This window comes from Podarcis pityusensis (assembly GCF_964106645.2).
Source record: "Podarcis pityusensis genome assembly, chromosome: 2".
NCBI lineage: Eukaryota > Metazoa > Chordata > Lepidosauria > Squamata > Lacertidae > Podarcis > Podarcis pityusensis.
The window spans coordinates 107683980-107703546 of NC_138029.1; the positions used below are offsets into that span (position 1 = coordinate 107683980).

Sequence of the window (19567 nt, forward strand, 5' to 3'; positions counted from 1 at the left end):
AATACCAACAAAAACAAAAACCTAACAACAGTTGTGGTAAGCCTTTGATATAAAAGTTTTTTAAACTGCATTTTCCATAGGGAACTACAATGTGCATTACATTCTCACCTTCAGCAGCAGATGAGGCTAAGAGAAGATGAAATTAAGGTATTATCATGGAGACAGACACTTAAGTCATGTATCCACAGCAGTGACAAGAAGAGAAATGACCTCTGGGAGGAGCACAGAGAGAAGAAACACCATGGTGCCCCTGTAACAACAGGAAAACTGGACACCTTCATCTGCCCCAGCTGAAACAAAACATGTCTCTCCCGCTTTGGTCTCTACAGCCACAACAGGCGCTACAACTTTCCAACAGCTTGACCTCACCCCCCAAGGCGCATTCCTCCATTGTCTCCCGAAACAGACAGATGCCAACATACAAGCAAAAGGAACAGGTGAAGAGAAAGAGGAGGTCCAAGCTGTTGAGATACAAACTGATTTCTCCAGATACAAGACCGTTTCAATGCTGGCAGGGTCAAGAAAGAAAAAAGAGAGAGGTCATCCCAGTGATGAATTAGCTTTATTAATCTCAACATCAATTAGAACAAGAATCTTGCAGCTTGAGAAAGTGGATAGTTATGCAATATTTGGACAGTTAAGGTATCAAATTATAGCTTTTCTTGTAATCAGGGCGCATATCCAACCTAACTTCATCACCCTTTGCCGACTGGGACATATGGCCGAACGTGGAGAATTTTTTGTAGCAATTGGGGCAAGAAGTTCCTAGAAACCCTAGTGCTTTGCAGAGGATTTTAATGCCAGAATTGGTGGGGAAAGAAGTGAACATTTAAACTGGAGTGATCAGGAATTCCAGGGACTCCCAAATCAAGTTCTGAGAGGTTCTGGTCACTTTATTAGTCAAAGATAAACTTCGTATGTTGAATGGTTGTACAAGAGGGGATGAGAGAATATGTTTAATTCCATAAGGTGAAGATTTAAGGATGTTAATGTTTAAGTTAAATTTCATAAGAATTGGGATTTGGAAAACCGTTAAAAGGACATGCAATGAAATTCAACCAAGGGGAAGTGAGGAAGTCACTTAACAAAGTTAATAAGTGTAATTTTCAATAAGGCTATGATTTATGTTTGTTTGTCTTGTGTGTTTGTTTGTTTATAATATTGTGAAAACCAATAAAATTTTTGAATACAAAAAACAAGAGGAGATGAGAGGGGAGAATTCACTTTTCTTACAAAGGAGCAAATGTAATGGATTATATTGCTGCTTCTCTGGTGGCGTAAGTGGAAGCGTTTCTCAAGTTCTTCCAGAACTGGGACGTGACCACCAACCCTTCTTCCGAAAACTGCACACTGGAGAAGATGAACTGAAGAAAGCCCATCAACTTACACCTTCTCATCTTAGGGGTAATAGAGAAGTAGTGTCTAAATTCAAGTACAGATCAGATGACATTACAGATACCATATGGTATGCCTTCCTCTTGGTATATAAGCTAATCCACCCATGTTAGATTTTAGCTTATTGGATTAAGTTATCCTATGGAAATGGCTGGAAAATTTCCAGGCTAACACTTCTTACTATCCTGGACCAAAGATCTCTGGGTGATTTCTTACAAGAATTTCTTACTCCCCACTGATTAACAGTGGGGGTTGAGGGAGGGGGCAAAGGAGTAGCTTTGCTTTATTGGGTGTGGGTTTTTTTGTATGGAAGAACTATGAGCCCATTTCAGTTCTGTGGTACTTGAAACAAATTCCTAGGCTTGGAATTCTCTAATTCCTAGGCTTGGAATTCTCTAATACTAACAGTGTGTCTTTTCGCACCTGGCTCTGGTTTGTGGATCTGGTTTGTTTTGTTCTTAAAGTAGGTCCTGCATGCTTGAAGCCTGCTTTTCCCTTGATCCAAAATGCACATGGAGTCAGCTAGAGATAACAGGGGCAAGCAGCAGGAGAAGGTAAGGCATCACCTTCAAGCACTGCTTACAAAAGGGGTAAGGAACCTCCACCCCCCTGGACACCCAACCAAGGGTTCAAGTAGCCCCACAAGGCCATTTCACCACAACCATGTCCACCTGTCCATCATCTGATGTCACCGGATGACATCACCTGATAGGCAGGGGAGTAGGGTTGAGTCCTGCTGGGTGCCGCTTCCCTAGAGTGCAGGATTGGACCCTCTGCTCATCAGCTGGTGAGCAGAGAGTTCAATCCTGCTTGATGCTGCTTTGAATCGGACTACTCCATCACCACCGCAGGTAGGTCAACATTTGATAGATAGGGTGGGACCAACCCCCTATCAGTCATCACAATGTCAGATGATTGACAGGCAGCCCACCTCGTCGGGATGTGGAGAGATACTTACTGTGCCAAAAAGGCTCTCCCCTGCCCCTAGTTTACAAGCTCCCCAGCAATATCAGGTTTTGTCAGGAACAAGAGGTCTGATCCAGGAAGGCAATTCGGCCATCGAAATGCCAAGACATCCAGGTGACAAGCAGAAGAGATGAAGGGGTGCCAATAAGGAAGGAAGTGACTCGCAAGACCATAAGACACACACCCCAGATCGAACCCATCTAGGCTAAAAACCGCTTTCAGAAAGTGACCATCTAGTTGCCCCTGGGAATTGCAAGTAGGACATGAACGCAACACACATCCTCCCACTAGTCGGAGGAATCGTGCCTCTGATCCCATGTGATCATTGACAACCTTACCCTCCGCGAAGTGACCTAAACCCCTCTCATAGCCACCCAGTTTGGTGATCGTCGCAGCATCTTCTGGCAGCAAACCCCATCGTTTTAACAATGTGCCGTGCAAAGGAGTCTCCCAGCACTGAACTTCCTTGTACGACCGGGTCCTTGTGCGAGAAAAAACGTCTTTGTTCTCTTTATCTGCGCCACACATCGCTTTATGCGCCTTTCTAGCATGTTCCCTTCACTCGCCTCTCCCTCCTAAACTAAAAAAGTTGTAATCTCGGCCCCTCGTCTCCTTCTTGGAGAGCCCGACTTCCATGTGTGATGGCGACGCCGGCACCCCAGTCGAAAGACAAAGGCGACATACGCCGGGCATGGAAAAGGCGCCGGCAGGCCCTCCCGCGGCAGAGAAACAGCGCCAGCCAGGAGGAGCCGATTCTGCGCCCGCGTGGCTACAACCCGTCGAGCAGAGCCAGGTCTTCAAACATAAGGTATTGCTTCAGCAGCGGAGGGAGGTTGAAGTCCTTGATGGCTTGGAGTCTCCTGTGACCCAGGGCAGTCCGGATGGAGAGGCGGCTGAGGTGCTTGAGGGAAAGGGGCTGCTGGCGGCAGGAATCCATCCAGGACATCAACGCCGGCTGCGAGACGAGGCGCTTGGGAGGGGCTCCTGTTTTCTGCAGCCGGAAAAGAGAGAAAAAACAGCGTTTCGGGTTGCGTTCCTGTCAGGGAACTGCCATCGGAAGGAAGGGAGGTGAAGGGGCTCACACAGGTTGGGAGAGACTCAGCAGCTGAAGAGGGAACCAGTAGGGGGAGAGGAGGTGAGCTGAGGGAAAGTGAGCTGGAGGGATGGCTCAGAGACACTTCCAGCGAAAACAGTGGGGAGGTTTCAGGACCTCCTGTAGGGACACCCACTCCTCGCCGGAAACTGTCACGCAGAGAGTCCAGAAGACGTGTTTCCGTTAAGGAGCTTTTATGTTGGAAGCGATTCCGAAAGCAACCACTGTCGGAATCTGCTAGTGACTAGAGGAGCCATGTCTGAGGGGCTCCGTCACAGACAGAGGTTTGTGGACTTGAACAAACTCTGAGGGGATACGATTTTACGCACAAGCAGCTCATCATCCCATCACAGCATTCCGACAGTCTTTGAAAGCAGCTTGTGCAGGAGAAGGCATCATGAGCAACCCAGCCGGAACCGGAGAAGCAGGAGCTGGAGCGGGTCCAAGCCTGGAAGAAAGGTACCGGGTGTTGGAGGTCCAGCTAGCGCTGCAGACGGCGAGGCTTGAGGAGAGGAGGGCTCAGGATGCAGACAAAAAGGGGAAAGCCACCCAGCTCGCCAGAAAGGTACCAGGATTGGTGCAGAAGTTTGGGGGGGAGCCCAAAGACTATCATGGCTTTCGGACAGAGATGCAATATGCCCTCAATCTGCAGTTTGATGAATTCCCTGACGAGGAATCACGAGTGGCTTTCGTGATTGGGCATCTTGAAAAGGGGGCGAGAGACTGGGTTAGACCCCTGATGGCAGCGAATAGTGACGTCCTAAAGGACACGATGAAGTTCTTTCGCGCCATGGATCTGATGTTTTCCAGCGATATTGAACAGGGAGTGGTGCGCAGACAGTTAATGGCTTGCAAACAGGGGAGCCGATCTGTCCGTGAGTACTGGACTGAGTTCACCATGCTGGTTCACAGATTGGGGTGGGACTTATCGGCGGAACCCATTCAAATGCTATTTGAAGAAGGGCTTTCTTCGGCTGTGAAAGACGAACTTTCCCGGGGCCCCAGGGCGGATTCTATGGACCAGCTGACCAAATCTGCGCTGACCATAGGAGCGCGCCAGGAGGCGAGAGCATTGGAGAGGCGGGAAGGGAAGGGGGAACGTTGGAAGGAGTTCCGCATTCCAGACATTCCAGAGCCAACTTTCCCGCCGGCAGAGCTGATGGAAATCGGAACAGCGCGCGCGCGCGCAGTTTCAAAGCCCAGTGAGGGGGGAAAGAAGGAGGGAAAAGGCGCCCGGAAATGCTATCTCTGCCAACAGCCAGGTCACTTTGCCAGAGTCTGCCCCCAGAAGAAGGAATGGCAAGGGATGGTGGGAGCTGTGGAGGGAAGGGAGGAAGAAATACCGGAGCAAGTAAAAGCCAACGCCTGGCTGCCACCGTCGGGGCACAGCAGCCAGGCCAAAGAGCAGTGAAAGTGCCCACGCCAGAACCTCCTAAACCCGCCCTAGTGATAGAAGTGGCGCTAGAGCTGCCAAACGGACACCCTCTAAAGATAAAGGCGCTGTTGGACTCAGGCAGCTCCTGCAATTTCATGAGCAAAGAGTTTGCAGCTGAACACCAGATACAGACGATCCCTTTAAGCAACCCCCTGCAGGTGACCACGATCGATGGCAGGGAGCTGTTGGGAGGAGAAGTCAGCTTGCAGACCGTCCCAATGATAATGAAGGTGGCAAGGCACACCGAACTGATAGCGTTTAATGTGGCCACCTTGGGAGGAGCTCCCATTATATTGGGGATGAGCTGGCTAGCGTTACATGATCCGCTGGTGGGCTGGCATCAGAGAGTGGTTTCTTTTGGTTCAGCACATTGCTTAGAACACTGCAAAGAGGGAAAGGGTTTGGCAGGGACCCAAGCCACCCTAGCAGGGACTGAAGTAACGGAGAACGTGAAGGTACCACGACAATACGCAGATCTCCGCGACGTCTTCAGCGAAAGGGAAGCTGACCAACTACCCCCGCATAGACCCTTTGACTGTCAAATCAATTTACTCCCTGGGGCACAGCTCCCTGTAGGCAAGCTGTACGCCATGTCAGACAGAGAGATGCAGGAGCTAAGAGAGTTCATTGACAAGAACCTGAAGAGAGGGTTCATCAGAGAGTCCAGGGCGGTGGGGGGCAGCCCAGTGTTTTTTGTGGATAAAAAAAACACGGACAAGCCGAGGCTTGTGTGTGACTTCAGGGCCTTGAACGCAGTGTCAGAACCAGTGGCCTTCCCTATGCCCAGGATTGACGACATTTTGACAAGGGTGCGGAAGGGAAAGATTTTTACAAAGCTGGACCTAAGGGGGGCGTACAACCTGATACGAATAAGGAAGGGGGATGAATGGAAAACCACCATGTTCACCCCTTTAGGGGCATTTGAATATCTCGTTATGCCCTTCGGCCTACAAGCAGGCTCCGCGTGCTTTCAATCGTTTATGAACCACGTCCTGGGGCCTTTGCTTTATAAGAATTGTGTGGCCTTCTTAGACGACGTGTTGGTGTATTCTGAGAATGAGGAGCAGCATGTGAGAGACGTCAGAGAAGTGTTGAGCAGGCTGCAAGCCAACCAGCTGTGGGTGAAACTGGGGAAGTGTCAGTTTCATACCAAGGAGGTGGAATTCCTGGGGTATCGCCTGTCAGACAAGGGATTGGCCATGGATCCCAGCAAGGTCCAGGCGGTGCTGGAATGGAAAACACCCAAAACAAGGAAGGATGTGCAGAGGTTCCTAGGATTTGGGAACTTCTATCGTAAGTTCATCCGAAACTTTGCCCACCTGACGGCGCCCATTACGGACTGTCTCAGCAGTAAGAAGAAGTTCGTTTGGACTGTGGAGGCGGAGCGAGCATTTGAGGAACTAAAAAGGGCCTTCGCCTCGGAACAACAACTCCTGCATGTGGATTTACAAAAACCGATGAGAGTGGAAACTGACGCATCAGACAGAGCTATTGGGGCGGTGCTTCTGCAGCCTGGGAAGGAGGAGTCAGAGTGGAGACCGTGTGCCTTTTTTTCGCGAAAGCTGAACAAATCCGAGAGGAACTACACGGTGTATGACCGAGAACTACTAGCCATTCATGAGGCGTTCCGGAGATGGAGGCACCTGCTAATTGGCGCACAACATAAGGTGCAAGTGTGCACTGACCACAAGAACCTAGAGTATTGGAGGACGGCACGAGTGCTCAACCAACGGCAAGTGAGATGGGCCCAGGAGTTCTCCAAATTTAACTTTGAGATTTGTTACGTGCCAGGCCCAGAGAACATTAGGGCGGACGCTCTCTCACGCAAACCTGAATATTTGGAGGGGGAGGGTGCACCCGAAGAGAGACATGTCATTCCAGAGGACCGCTGGGTGTGTGGGGCGGCATTGGTGGGACAAAGAGAACTGGTAGAGGAAACAGAGAATGATGAATACGCCCAGAATAAGCTCAGAGGTCTTAGGGGTGAGGGAGAGGAACCAGGGGGTTTCGAGGAAAGAAATGGAGCTTTGTATTACAAAGGGGCACTGTATATCCCTGAAGGAGACTTAAGGGGGAGGGTACTCAAGCAGTTGCACGACAGCCCCACGGCGGGGCATTTTGGACAACACAAAACCATGTGGTTGGTCACCAGGGAATTTTGGTGGCCTAAGGTGAGGGAAGATGTACGGGAGTATGTAAGAGGGTGCGAGCAATGCCAGCGAGCCAAAGGGGAGAGGCGGGCGCCGGCGGGGCTATTAGAACCCTTACCAACCCAGAACGACCTTGGGAGGCAGTGTCGATAGATTTTATGACTGATCTGCCGAAGTCCAAGGGGAAAACAGCCATCATGGTGGTGGTAGACCTACTAACAAAGATGTGCCACTTTGTAGCCTGCTCGCATGCAGTCACGGCGGAAGAGACAGCGAAGTTATTTGTAGAACACATTTTTAGGTTGCACGGAGTGCCATTGAGGGTGGTCTCAGACCGAGGAAAACAATTTACTTCCAGGTTCTGGAGGAAGCTCATGAGCTTACTGCAGGTGGAGGTCAACTTTTCGACTGCCCGGCACCCTGAAACCAACGGGCAGGCGGAAAGAGCAAACGGTGTCCTCCAGCAATACCTGAGGTGTTATGTCAATGACAGAGAGAATGACTGGGTAGAAAAGTTGGCGCTGGCGGAATTTGCCTACAACAATGCCGAGAATGTGTCCACAGGGATGAGCCCCTTCTTGGCTAATTATGGGTGTCATCCCAGGGCTTTCCCAGGGGGAGAAGGGGAGAGATGGAGCGTCCCGGCAGCCGAGCATTTTGTAGAAGAAATGGAAGCAATCCATCGTCAGCTCCAACTCAACTTAGAAAGGGCGAAGGAAGAATACAAGAGGCAGGCAGACAAGAACCGAAGGGAAGGTGAAACCATAAGGGTGGGAGATAGGGTGTGGCTGTCAACCCAAGGGTTGCCGTTCAAAGGAGGTTGTAAGAAATTAAGACCCAGGAGATTGGGTCCCTTTGAGGTCATTCAACAGGTCAACCCAGTGGCTTTCAGGCTCCGGTTACCCAACCACATGAAACTGCACCCAGTATTTCACAGGTCGTTACTGTCACCGTATGAGGGGGGACGAGAAGGGATGGCCACTCGGGGACCAGTCATAGAAGAAAGAGAATGCAGCAGCCACGTGGCAGAAATCCTCGACGCCAGGTGGAAGGGGGATCAGGTGGAGTATTTGGTAGCGTGGGAAGGAGAACCGGAGTCAGAAAACACTTGGGTAATGGCAGAAGATATCAATGACGAGGTATTGATAGAAACGTTCCATCAAAGGTTCCCAAGGAAACCTCAGCCCGTGGAGAGGTTCCGGAGGGAATACTTTGGGACCACCGATGAGGAGGAGGAGTTGGAAGGATTCCCGGACTCGGAAGGGGAAGGGGAGATGGACTCTGAGGAGGAGGAGTACTTCGAGACCAGGAACCGCAACAGGTGGAGAGAAGTGTTCGAGACATCGGAAGATGAAGGAAGTTCATTCCGGGGTTTTGCCTCCTCACCGCCCGTAGAGGAGGGGGCGAGAGGGGGTGAAGGGGGCCCTGGAGGGGAGGTGGATGTCAGGGAACTGCCATCGGAAGGAAGGGAGGTGAAGGGGCTCACACAGGTTGGGAGAGACTCAGCAGCTGAAGAGGGAACCAGTAGGGGGAGAGGAGGTGAGCTGAGGGAAAGTGAGCTGGAGGGATGGCTCAGAGACACTTCCAGCGAAAACAGTGGAGAGGTTTCAGGACCTCCTGTAGGGACACCCACTCCTCGCCGGAAACTGTCACGCAGAGAGTCCAGAAGACGTGTTTCCGTTAAGGAGCTTTTATGTTGGAAGCGATTCCGAAAGCAACCACTGTCGGAATCTGCTAGTGACTAGAGGAGCCATGTCTGAGGGGCTCCGTCACAGACAGAGGTTTGTGGACTTGAACAAACTCTGAGGGGATACGATTTTACGCACAAGCAGCTCATCATCCCATCACAGTTCCCAAAGGCCTATTTGGAGGAGGCGCACTGAAATTAGTGAGTTAGCCCTGTTCCTTAACACCAAAGGGTCTACTCTGAGTTGGGCTGGCACACGGGCAATTCTTCGGTTTGGGTGGCGAGAGGTCAGGTGGAAGAATGGCAGTGTAGCAGTGAAGCTAACCTGGGAAACGGAGGATCTTTGCCACTTGGTATTAGATATTATTATTATTATTATTATTATTATTATTATTATTGGATGTGGGTGGCGCTGTAGTCTATCTAAACCACTAAGCCTCTTGGGCTTGCTGATCAGAAGGCCGGCGGTTCAAATCCCCGCGACAGGCTGAACTGCCATTGCCCGGTCCCAGTTCCTGCCAACCTAGGTACCGCTCCGGCGGGAAGGTAAACGGCGCTTCCGTGCACTGCTCTGGTTCGCCAGAAGCGGCTTAGTCATGCTGGCCACATGACCCGGAAGCTGTGCGCTGGCTCCCTCGGCCAATAAAGCAAGATGAGCGCCGCAACCCTAGAGTTGGCCACGACTGGACCTAATGGTCAGGGGTCCCTTTACCTTTACTATTATTATTATTATTATTAGCCATCACCTATACTACTTACTAATAATATTTATTGTTGCTGGGAAAAGTACTGAAGAGGACTTTATTGTGACTCTGTAATCTCTAGGTAGGGTTGGGAGAGAACACTGACAACAACTCTATAGAGCTGCTGCCAGACAGAGTGGGCAATATTGAGTTAGATGAGCCAGCTTGCAGCCCACAGGCCCCATGCAGCCTGAAAGGCCATTTTTCAACAGCCCTCAGCAACATTCAAGAGAAAACATCTTAAAGCCTTAAAAACATACGTTTCTGCCATGCACTGTTAACGAAATGCACACATCTCTTTGTGTATTAAATTTGTTTAATAATTAGATATATTTAATCTATTAATTGTGCATTTAATTCTATACATTTATATTAATTGTATATATCAAATAATACTAATGGATGGCTGACTGTTGTGGATGATTTTGCCGAGATTCCTGCACCGCAGGGGGTTGGGCTAGATGACCCTTGGGTTCCCTTCCAACTCTAAGATTCTATAAAATTGGAAAACAAGCGAGGTCCCAACCAAAGAAGAATAGCAACTTAAACTGATGGAATACGCACGGCTTGAAGACTTAACATATAGAATAAGAGAACAAGAAGAATGCACATTGAAAGAAGACTGGAAAATGTTTACTGACTATATGGGTGAAAATTGTGTACATTTAAAAACCCTGGTAGCATAAAGATAAATTCAACAGTGTAAATAAATTTTGATGGATGTAACAATGGATTACTGAATGGTTTAGTTCATGTAAAAGATGTAGGGATGTAGGGTATGCAAAATGAACTGCGGAAGGAGAAGAAGGGAGGTCATTGATTGAAGACTGTTGAAATGAACATTTTGAAATGTAATTTAGAAAATTTAATTAAAAATATATGTAACTCTAGGATTTTGTGATTCTACAATATGTTGCGATGACTTTAATTTCCAATACAGAAACTGAACTTGGTTAGTGCTCTGCGTCGTAGGACTCTTGCAGCCCACTGGGTATGAAAAGTTGGGCGGCCCTAGCAGGCAGCTCTCTGTGTGTGGGAAGACCAATTTCGGGGACTCCCTACGCTGGTCTTTGCGGGATGTGATACGTACGTAGCAGTCAAGTGCAACATTCCTTGTTTTCCTAGAGTGGACATGCGGGGGAATGTTTGGTCCAGCCAGTTGAAAACTTCCTGTTTCCTCCTGGCTGGGACATACTTCCTTTGCATGTGACTAGAGGTGGGTGTGACCTTACCTGTCCAGGTAACAAAAAGGACAAGGCACGATGGACTACATGGAACTGGCGGAAATGACTGGCAGAATCCGAGACCAGGGAGAAGAGTCGGTGGAAGAAGATTGGAAGAAATTTAAAGTTTATTTACAGAAACATTGTAAAATTAAAGAATGTTAGACGGATGTTGGAATGAAGTAATATGATTTTAGCAGAAATGCTATAAAGGTTTAAGAAAAAATAGATTGTTAAATGGTGAAAGGAGGGAAAGTAAAGCTATAATATATTAAGATAAAATAGAGGATAAAAACTGGAAAAGATGGAAAGGTCTTGCTGAAATAGCTAATTGAACTAGAATACAAAAAGGGGAGGCGTGAGGAGGTCAAAGAAATAAGCAAATGAAAGATAAATTATGGGAAGATTTGTTGTATATATTTTTGTATTTTTTTCTTTTTCTTTTTTCTTTCTTTTCTTTCTTTTTTTTTCTCTTTTTGATATTGTGATATGATGCTTTGTTTTTCTGTTTAACATGTTGTTATCTATCTTTTCTTTTTGTAATCTTTTAAATCTCAATAAATATTATTTTAAAAAAACAAAACAAAAAGGACAAGGCACGTAGCACTCTCTTTTTGACTTCCTCTGCCGTTGGAGCAACTTGTAGCTAGAGATGCTCTGTTGGCTTCCAGCCAATGGAGGACACTGAGATTATCCCCATAGGGGATACCTTCACATGTATATACTTTGTAACTAAGTCTGCCTTCAGGGATCCAACTGTAAACAGAATGTGAGTAAGCTACTTTCATATACTTTACACAAGATTGTGGCGTGTTCATTCTTTTAAGAGGGATATAAGGGAACTTACCAGGAACCCAACAGTGGGAGGCTTACACAAGCCTGCAGCCAGCTACCTGCTGTGCATTTAAAAGGGGAATGTGAAACTCTGCTAAGTAAAGGAACTTGCTAGCGCAAGTTAGGAAGGAAATTAATAAACAATATGTCCTCTTCTGCCTCCCTGGACATTCCCCCAGTCTTTAGCATGGGTAGGCAAACTAAGGCCCGGGGGCCAGATCCGGCCCAATCGCCTTCTCAGTCCGGCCCGCAGATGGTCTGGGAATCAGCGTGTTTTTACATGAGTAGAATGTGTCCTTTTATTTAAAATGCATCTCTGGGTTATTTGTGGGGCCTGCCTGGTGTTTTTACATGAGTAGAATGCGTGCTTTTATTTAAAATGCATCTCTGGGTTATTTGTGGGGCACAGGAATTCAGGTTTTTTTCTTCCAAAATATAGTCTGGCCCCCCACAAGGTCTAAGGAACAGTGGACTGGCCCCCTGCTGAAAAAGTTTGCTGACCCCTGGTCTTTAGTAATGGGCTACCTTGTTTCTGTAGCAGATGCAGGCCCCTGCCTGCACCAGCAACCGGATGCACTCTGTCTGTCCACTGCAAGCAGCCAGGTACATAGGGGTCACTCCCCAGTTGTCCTTCAGATTCACATCTGCGCCGTGCTGAGGAGAAACAACAAGTCATTAGCACCACAGACCTTACCCCCCACCATGTCCTGGCTTGCTGAAGCCATATGGTGTGAGCAAAGTCCAGAAGTCCATCCTGGGCATCTTTAGGGCCAAATCGGATGCAACAGGTACCTGATTCCCCCTCCACCCACCACAGGCCAAACAGAGCAGCTTCTGTGTAAATAATTTCCTGCAGTGATTGAATTTGCCCTCCCTTCCTCCTGCCACTCTCAGGAATGGCAGCTAGGAATGGAGGAAGCTGCCTTAAAATGCCTCGTGGAGCAAAAAATACCAAGGGAGGAAAAAAAATAGCTGTTTATGTACGCAACAACGGCAGCCTGGATACTCTTAGGAAGAGAAGATCCCTATACAAGAGAGGAATGGATAACAAAACTGATGGACTATGCCGAAATGGTTAAAACGACTGGGGAAATCAGAAACCAGGATGATAAAAATGTCAATAAAGACTGAGGGAAATTTGTAGCTTATCTGAGAGAAAACTGTAAACAGTTAAAAATATTAGGAACTGCAGTAACACTTGCAATGTGAAAAAGAACAGTTAATATTGAGTATATTGGAGAGACAGATGACGATATGATACACAGTGGAAAGTGACTATCTGCGGACTCCACGGAGGGGAGGAAGGAAGTCAGAGAATTATTTTTTTATGGTGGTATTTTATGTTTGAATGTAAAATCAAAATGTAAAACTAATAATTTTTTTTAAACAAAATAATGAAATGCCTTGTGCAGAGAAACCTCTGAATAAGTAAATGAAGTCAGACCACAATCAATACACAGATAATTAACTATTTATTTATTATTATTATTATTATTATTATTATTATTATTCCTGTCAACAGGCCACCATGCCCCTCTGGATCCTAGCAGCAGGGATGCGGATTAGGAGCAGAGAAATCTGCCTTACACCATTGGCCCACCTACCTCAGCGTCACCAGCACTGGCTGGCAGCAGCAGCTTTCCAGATAAGGAGGTTCTCTCATCCCACCTTAAGAGATGCCAGGATTGAACCTGGGGCCTTCTGCATGCAAGGCAGGGGCTTAACCCCTGGACGATGGCCCTTGCCCTAAGGCTTCCATGGAGGGAAGAGGAGGAGTTTGGATTTGATATCCCGCCTTTCACTCCCTTTAAGGAGTCTCAAAGCGGCTAACATTCTCCTTTCCCTTCCTCCCCCACAACAAACACTCTGTGAGGTGAGTGGGGCTGAGAGACTTCAGAGAAGTGTGACTAGCCCAAGGTCACCCAGCAGCTGCAGGTGGAGGAGCGGGGAACCGAACCCGGTTCACCAGATTACGAGTCCACCGCTCTTAACCACTACACCACACTGGCGAACACCAATTGCTGCAGGACGGGATGATAAGGAGCGGCACCTCTGACAACATTACCTGGATCAGCAGCAGGGTGCAGTCGGGGAAGAGGCCGACGGCCGCGTGGAGAGGGGTTCCCCCGTGTTTGCAGCAGGTGTTGACATTGGCGCCGTGCTGCAAGAGCAGCTCCACCGAATGCCTCTGCCCCTTGTAGGCCGCCCAGTAGAGGGCCGTCTTGCCGTAATAATCTTTCCTGTCCACCAGCTCCCTGCCTGAAACCAAAGGGGAGATGAGCACCTTCCAAAAAAACAGTGCAACAGGGAAACAAACTGAGGACTTAAGAAAAGCCGGCTGGATCGGGCCAGTGGCCCAACTAGTCCAGCATCTTGTTCTCACAGATGCCCCCCAGCAGGACCCAAGCACAAGAGCATCCCACCACCTGTGGTTTCCAGCAAGTGGTACCCGGAAGCATCACTGGGGAGGTAGAGTCTAGCCCACTGTTTTAGTGTTTTGTTGGAAGCCGTCCAGAGTGGCTGGGGAAACCCAGCCAGATGGGCAGGGCATAAATAAATAAATAAACAAATAAATAAATAAAATAAGGCTCATGGGCTGGATGCGGCCCAATCGCCTTCTCAATCCAGCCCACGGACAGTCCAGGAATCAGCGTGTTTTTACACGAGTAGGATGTGTCCTTTTATTTAAAATGCATCTCTGGGTTATTTGTGGGGCATAGGAATTCGTTCATTTCCCCCCCAAAAAATATAGTCCGGCCCACCACATGGTCTGAGGGATGCTGGACCGGCCCACAGCTGAAAAAGGTTGCTGACCCCTGGTCTAGCCATTGCGGCCAGTTGCCCTCGATAGCCCTCCCCTCCGTGACTTTCATCTAATCCTCTTTTAAAGCCACCCAAGTCGGTGGCCATGCTGCTTCATGGTGCAGTGAGTTCCACAGTATAACTGTGGAAGGGCATTCTTTCGTTCATCCCAAATCTTCCAACATTCAGCTTCACGAGTTCCCAGGGTTAGGAGAGAGGAAGCACAACTTTTCTCTGGCTTTCTCTATGCCATACATAATGGACTATGGATTAGGAGTGGACTACAGCCACCCCTTGCCCACGGTCCCTCTTTTTTGGTATAGTACACCATTTGTATTGCCTGTGCACAATATTTTTATGGAGTTTTGAGTGCGGGGAATAAACACCGCACAGGCCCCTCTCCTTCCCAAAGTCTGGTTTGCTCCATTTTTAGCCCTGTGTGCAACCTGGAAACATTATATAGGACACACACTTGAGGTCAGCAGCAGTTGTTTCAGCTTCTCCACGTTGCCACGGCTGGCCTCGTAGTGCAGCTCCGTCCACCTGTAGTTGTAGCTGGGCGCCGCCTGGTAGCGCTTGGCAGCGGGGCGCGAGGACTCTGGCGGTGCCCCATTGCCGTAGGGCGCTCGGGAGAGGGAGCTGATGTAGAAGCCCATCTCCGTCCGTCCTCCCTCTGTCCACATGCAAAGGCTTCCCCTGTATGGTAAGGTAAAGGTAAAGGACCCCTGGACAGTTAAGTCCAGTCAAAGGTGACTCTGGGGTTGTGGCGCTCATCTCGCTTTCCGGTGTTTGTCCACAGACAGCTTTCCAGGTCACGTGGCCAGCACGACTAAACCGCTTCTGGCGCAATGGGACACCGTGACGAGTGCCAGAGCACACAGAAACGCTGTTTATCTTCCCGTCACAGTGGTACCTATTTATCTACTTGCACTGGTGTGCTTTCGAAGTGCTAGGTTGGCAGAAGCTGGGACAGAGCAACGGGAGCTCACCCCGTTGAGGGGATTCGAACCACCAACCTTCTGATCAGCAGTGGTTTAAACCACAACGCCACCCACGTCCCCTGCATGGACTGGGGGGTGCATTGAGCTTCAGGTTGGTGATAAGCGAACAGGGGGGAGGTTAAGCACCTTTACCTGTCGCATGAGACCCACTGAACCACTGACCAGATTCTCTCTACCACAGTGTTTTCCCAGGACCTCTTTAAAACTGCTGAGGGTCTTGGTGGGCCACTTTATGATTTTTCTGCCAGATGTAGCAATTGGTCAAAGTGCTCCTAGCCATGTACAGAGTTCCTCCCTGCTATGTTCCCCCATCTCTCTCTTTCCCCGCTTCAGCCATACCACGGCTTCTCAGGGACGGAGGGGGTCAGACACAGTCCCTTCATAGAATCATAAGAGTTTGAAGGGACCCCAAGAGTCATCTAGTCCAACCCCCTGCAATGCAGGAATCTCAGCTAAAGCATCCCTGACACATCGCCATCCTTCTTCCCACCCCAATAAAATTTGCCTCCCCCAAGTTGATGGGCATTGCTGTTCAACTAGTGTGGGTGTGCCCCATCATGTGGTTGATTATGCAGGGTGGGGCTTCCCTCCCTCCCCCCCATATTTTATTCAAGTTGGCACCCCTGTGGTCATCTGTCAATCCCACTATTACCAGGGACACGGCCCTGCCCCATACCCAGGAGTGCCACCTTGGTCCCACGACTGTGGGTGCCATGCAGTGTGCATGGACCTGGTGCCGAAATTTGTGGGTGCCTGGCCCCTTGATGGGAAATTTTGTGGGTGCTTGGCAAGGCCGGATTTAGGTTTGATGAGGCCCTAAGCTACTGAAGGTAATGGGGCCCTTTATATGTCCAGCTGTCCTTTGTCAACAACATATTGCCACTGGTTTTTGTGTTGAATATATGCTATATGGAAATTTATGGACCTGATAGGTATCTTAAGCCATTTGCGCATAACAAAATATGTATTTTATCAAAGTAATTGTTGAACTGAAATACAATTAAGAAAAAGTATATTAATAGTAAATTTTTTGGGGGGGGGGGCCAAGAGAGTGGGGCCCTAAGCTATACCTAGTTTAGCTTATACGTAAATCTGGCAGTGGTGCTTGGGCACCAAGGGAGTTGGCACCTATACCTCAAGCCTCCTGAACCAGAAGCACAGGGCTCCAAAGAGTCAGTGAAACAAGCTCAGGGGTGCTGGAGCTCAAGACCCGCGCTCAGCCCTGGGTGTCGAGCGCACTTCTGAACATGTGCAGAGTGCAGCGGCCCTAACCGGCCCATTACTACTACCAGACCACGCACGCACCGGAGCTCAGGGGTAGGACCTTCGAAATGGATTCACCCCAAGCTTTCGCAGGGAGGACAAGGGGGAAGCTGATCTGGGGCCGGGAAGAGACGTCTCTGTCCGCGATGCAGAAGGAGAGGCTCCCGCTGCACCGACGCCTGGACCGATTCGCAGCTGCAACATTCCCTCCCCGCTGCATCCGGCGCGGCGAGCGGATCCGGATTAAAACCCGCTTCGACCCCTCCCCTGCGCCATGCATTGCTCCCTTGAACGCCAAGATGGGTCGTGGCCGCCCGGCATCTCCCCAAATACCCTCCCTCCTTCCCCGTTTGGGCCGCTTACCCGCCCGCGCTACGCCCGGCACCGGCTCGGAGAGAAGCGGCCGGCCATCTCGGAGCGAGAGGCGGGAGTTGCGAGTCCCGTCGGCGGCGCCGCTCCGCCCCGGGGAGGCCGCTTCGCAGGGCTTTCCTCAAGGCCCCGGGGGAAAGGCGGCCGAGCCTCCTTCCTCCGCTCCGCCTCGCCCCGAGGGAGGAGGCGCCGCCTGCAATGGCTGCCGCGCGGCAAGAAGGGAGCCGCCCTCCCGGGCGCCGCTTTCTCTGCAGTGCGAAGCCGCAGCCGGAGCCGAGCGGGGCCTCGAGGAGGCTTTGTAAAACACGCGGGAAACCCCGGGGTGCGTCGGCGCGCGGGAAGCGGACTCTTCAGGCCACACGCCTTCATTTTAAATTCGTTTTTAATACCGTGTAACACCGTGTTAATCAGGGGCGTAGTCATCTACCCCCTCAAATCCTCAAAAATCATTGAAAAGCATTAAAAATAATTACTACTCGGTAGATAAGGTCAAAAAAGAATGGGGATGCTTCCAAAATTATCTGAATAAATACGGTTCCAATAACAACACTTGGCTCTGTTTAGATTAATTTCACAGAAAAGGGGGGTAAATTCTTCCTATTGTTTGGATAAAAACAATAAAACACAGATTATTTAATTGTAATAGTCGAATCGAAACCGCGAAGAGATAGATGGAACTCAACCAACTCATGAGGGACTCAAACCAGTTGGAAGGACTTTGTGTACAGAATATGCAACTATTGGTTTGGTTCCCCCCCCTTCCTATTTCCCCCTTTTTAAATGTTACTCTGTTTATCTTACATCGTCTACCATGTATTTTGTAACACCTGTTTTTACCTTAGAATATGTAGTTGAGGATAAAGTTATTCTTTTTATTTGTTCTTTGTAAATTCTGAAAATGTAAGAAGGTTTATTAAAAAAATAAAAAAATTAATTAACTGAGTGTGACACAAGCTTGCCCCCCATGATGTCCTCTTTTGGGGGGGGGCGGGAATTTGACCCGTGATCTCCCCCCCCAAACCTGAGCTCCACAACTTGCGGGGGGGGGGGGCATCTCCCAGAAAAAGCTATGCCCATGGTGTTCAGGTTGTGTTTCCATTTTCTGGACCCTGCCCTGGGACCTAAGGGACCATCCGCACTTCACTTTGTCCTGTGATTTCTAGTCAGGGGTTGGAGTGGTTTGTTTGGGTTTTTTGGTCCCCCTGCTTTCCTCGGGAAAATCCACGGTTTGCTGCTGAATCGGAACAAACGTCCATTTGCTGAAAACCCTATTGATCTTGGTTCCAATTCAGCAGTAAACAGTGGGTTATCCCAGGGAAAGCATAAAAGAAAAAACCCCTCTCAGACACCTGATTAGAAACCACACAGGACAAACCAAAGTGTGGATGGTAATAATAGATGTAATAATAATAGGTGGTTACATAGGAAGCTGTCTTAATATCAAGTCAGACAACTGGTCCATCTAGCAGAATGGCTTTATAAGAGGATTAAGTCAAATTTGTGGCAATTTGTGGATTTGAACCCTGGCCTCTCCCAGCCCCTTGGCCAACCCACTGACCACGTCACCGCATGTGAGAACATCATAAAAGCCCTGCTGGAGTAGCCCAGTGGCCCTTCTAAAGTCCAGCAGCCTCTTCTCACACAGACCTGCCAGATGCCTAGGAGGATCGCAACACAAAACCACCTTCCCCACTTCCCAGCGGCTGAAGTTCATCTGCTTTCAGCAGTATAGGTAGTTAATTACAGTGGTGCCCCGCAAGACGAATGCCTCGCAAGATGAAAAACCCGCTAGACGAAAGGGTTTTCCGTTTTTCGTTGCGCTTTGCAAGACGAATTTCCCTATGGGCTTGCTTCGCAAAACGAAAAAGTATTGCGAGTCTTGCGATTTTTTTCGCTCCCCCCCCTTTTTCTAAGCCGCTAAGCCGCTAATAGCCTTTTAGCCGCTAAGCCTTTAATAGCCGCTAAACCGCTAATAGCGCTAATCCGCTAAGAGGGTTGCTTCGCAAGACGAAAAAACCGCTAGACGAAGAGACTCGCGGAACAGATTAATTTCGTCTTGCGAGGCACCACTGTACATGGCTAGTAGTCCTTGATAGCCTTATCCTCAATACATGTGTCTAACCCTCTCTTAAAAGCCATCCAAGTTGGCCATGCTGACACTGCCAGGAAATGGTTGTCCTCTCAATACCAATTGCTGGGAATCGCAGGTGGGAAGAGTGGTTGTTGTGAGTTTGGGTCCTGCTTGCTGGCTTCTAACAGGCATCTGGTTAGCTGCTAAGTGGAGTTTGGATTTGATATCCCGCTTTATCACTACCCGAAGGAGTCTCAAAGCGGCTAACATTCTCCTTTCCCTTCCTCCCCCACAACAAACACTCTGTGAGGTGAGTGAGGCTGAGAGACTTCAGAGAAGTGTGACTGGCCCAAGGTCACCCAGCAGCTGCATGTGGAGGAGCAGGGAAGCGAACCCAGTTCACCAGACTACGAGTCTACCGCACTTAACCACTACACCACACTGGCTCTCTTTGCTGAGAGAACAGGAGGCTAAGCAGGGCTTTTCTGTTCTTAATAGGACTAGTTAAGTGAAAGCAAGAGTTTTTCCAGGCCCA

The 19567-nt window shown here is 49.1% G+C and overlaps 1 protein-coding gene and 1 long non-coding RNA gene across 2 annotated transcripts in view; one reads left to right on the forward strand and one right to left on the reverse strand.

The window, feature by feature from the left end:
- Positions 1-19567, forward strand: part of LOC308470279 — a 350106-nt gene that overhangs the window by 95378 nt on the left and 235161 nt on the right. The window lies entirely within an intron of this gene.
- LOC308470115 (ankyrin repeat and SOCS box protein 5-like) lies at positions 1798-17280 on the reverse strand. The gene is made up of 5 exons (XM_080993401.1): positions 16956-17280; positions 14801-15024; positions 13592-13785; positions 12052-12180; positions 1798-3352 (listed from the first exon to the last, which is right to left on the reverse strand). Exons 2-5 carry the CDS (start codon positions 15009-15011, stop codon positions 3131-3133), a joined length of 756 nt encoding a protein of 251 aa, XP_080849527.1. The 5' UTR covers positions 15012-15024; positions 16956-17280; the 3' UTR covers positions 1798-3130.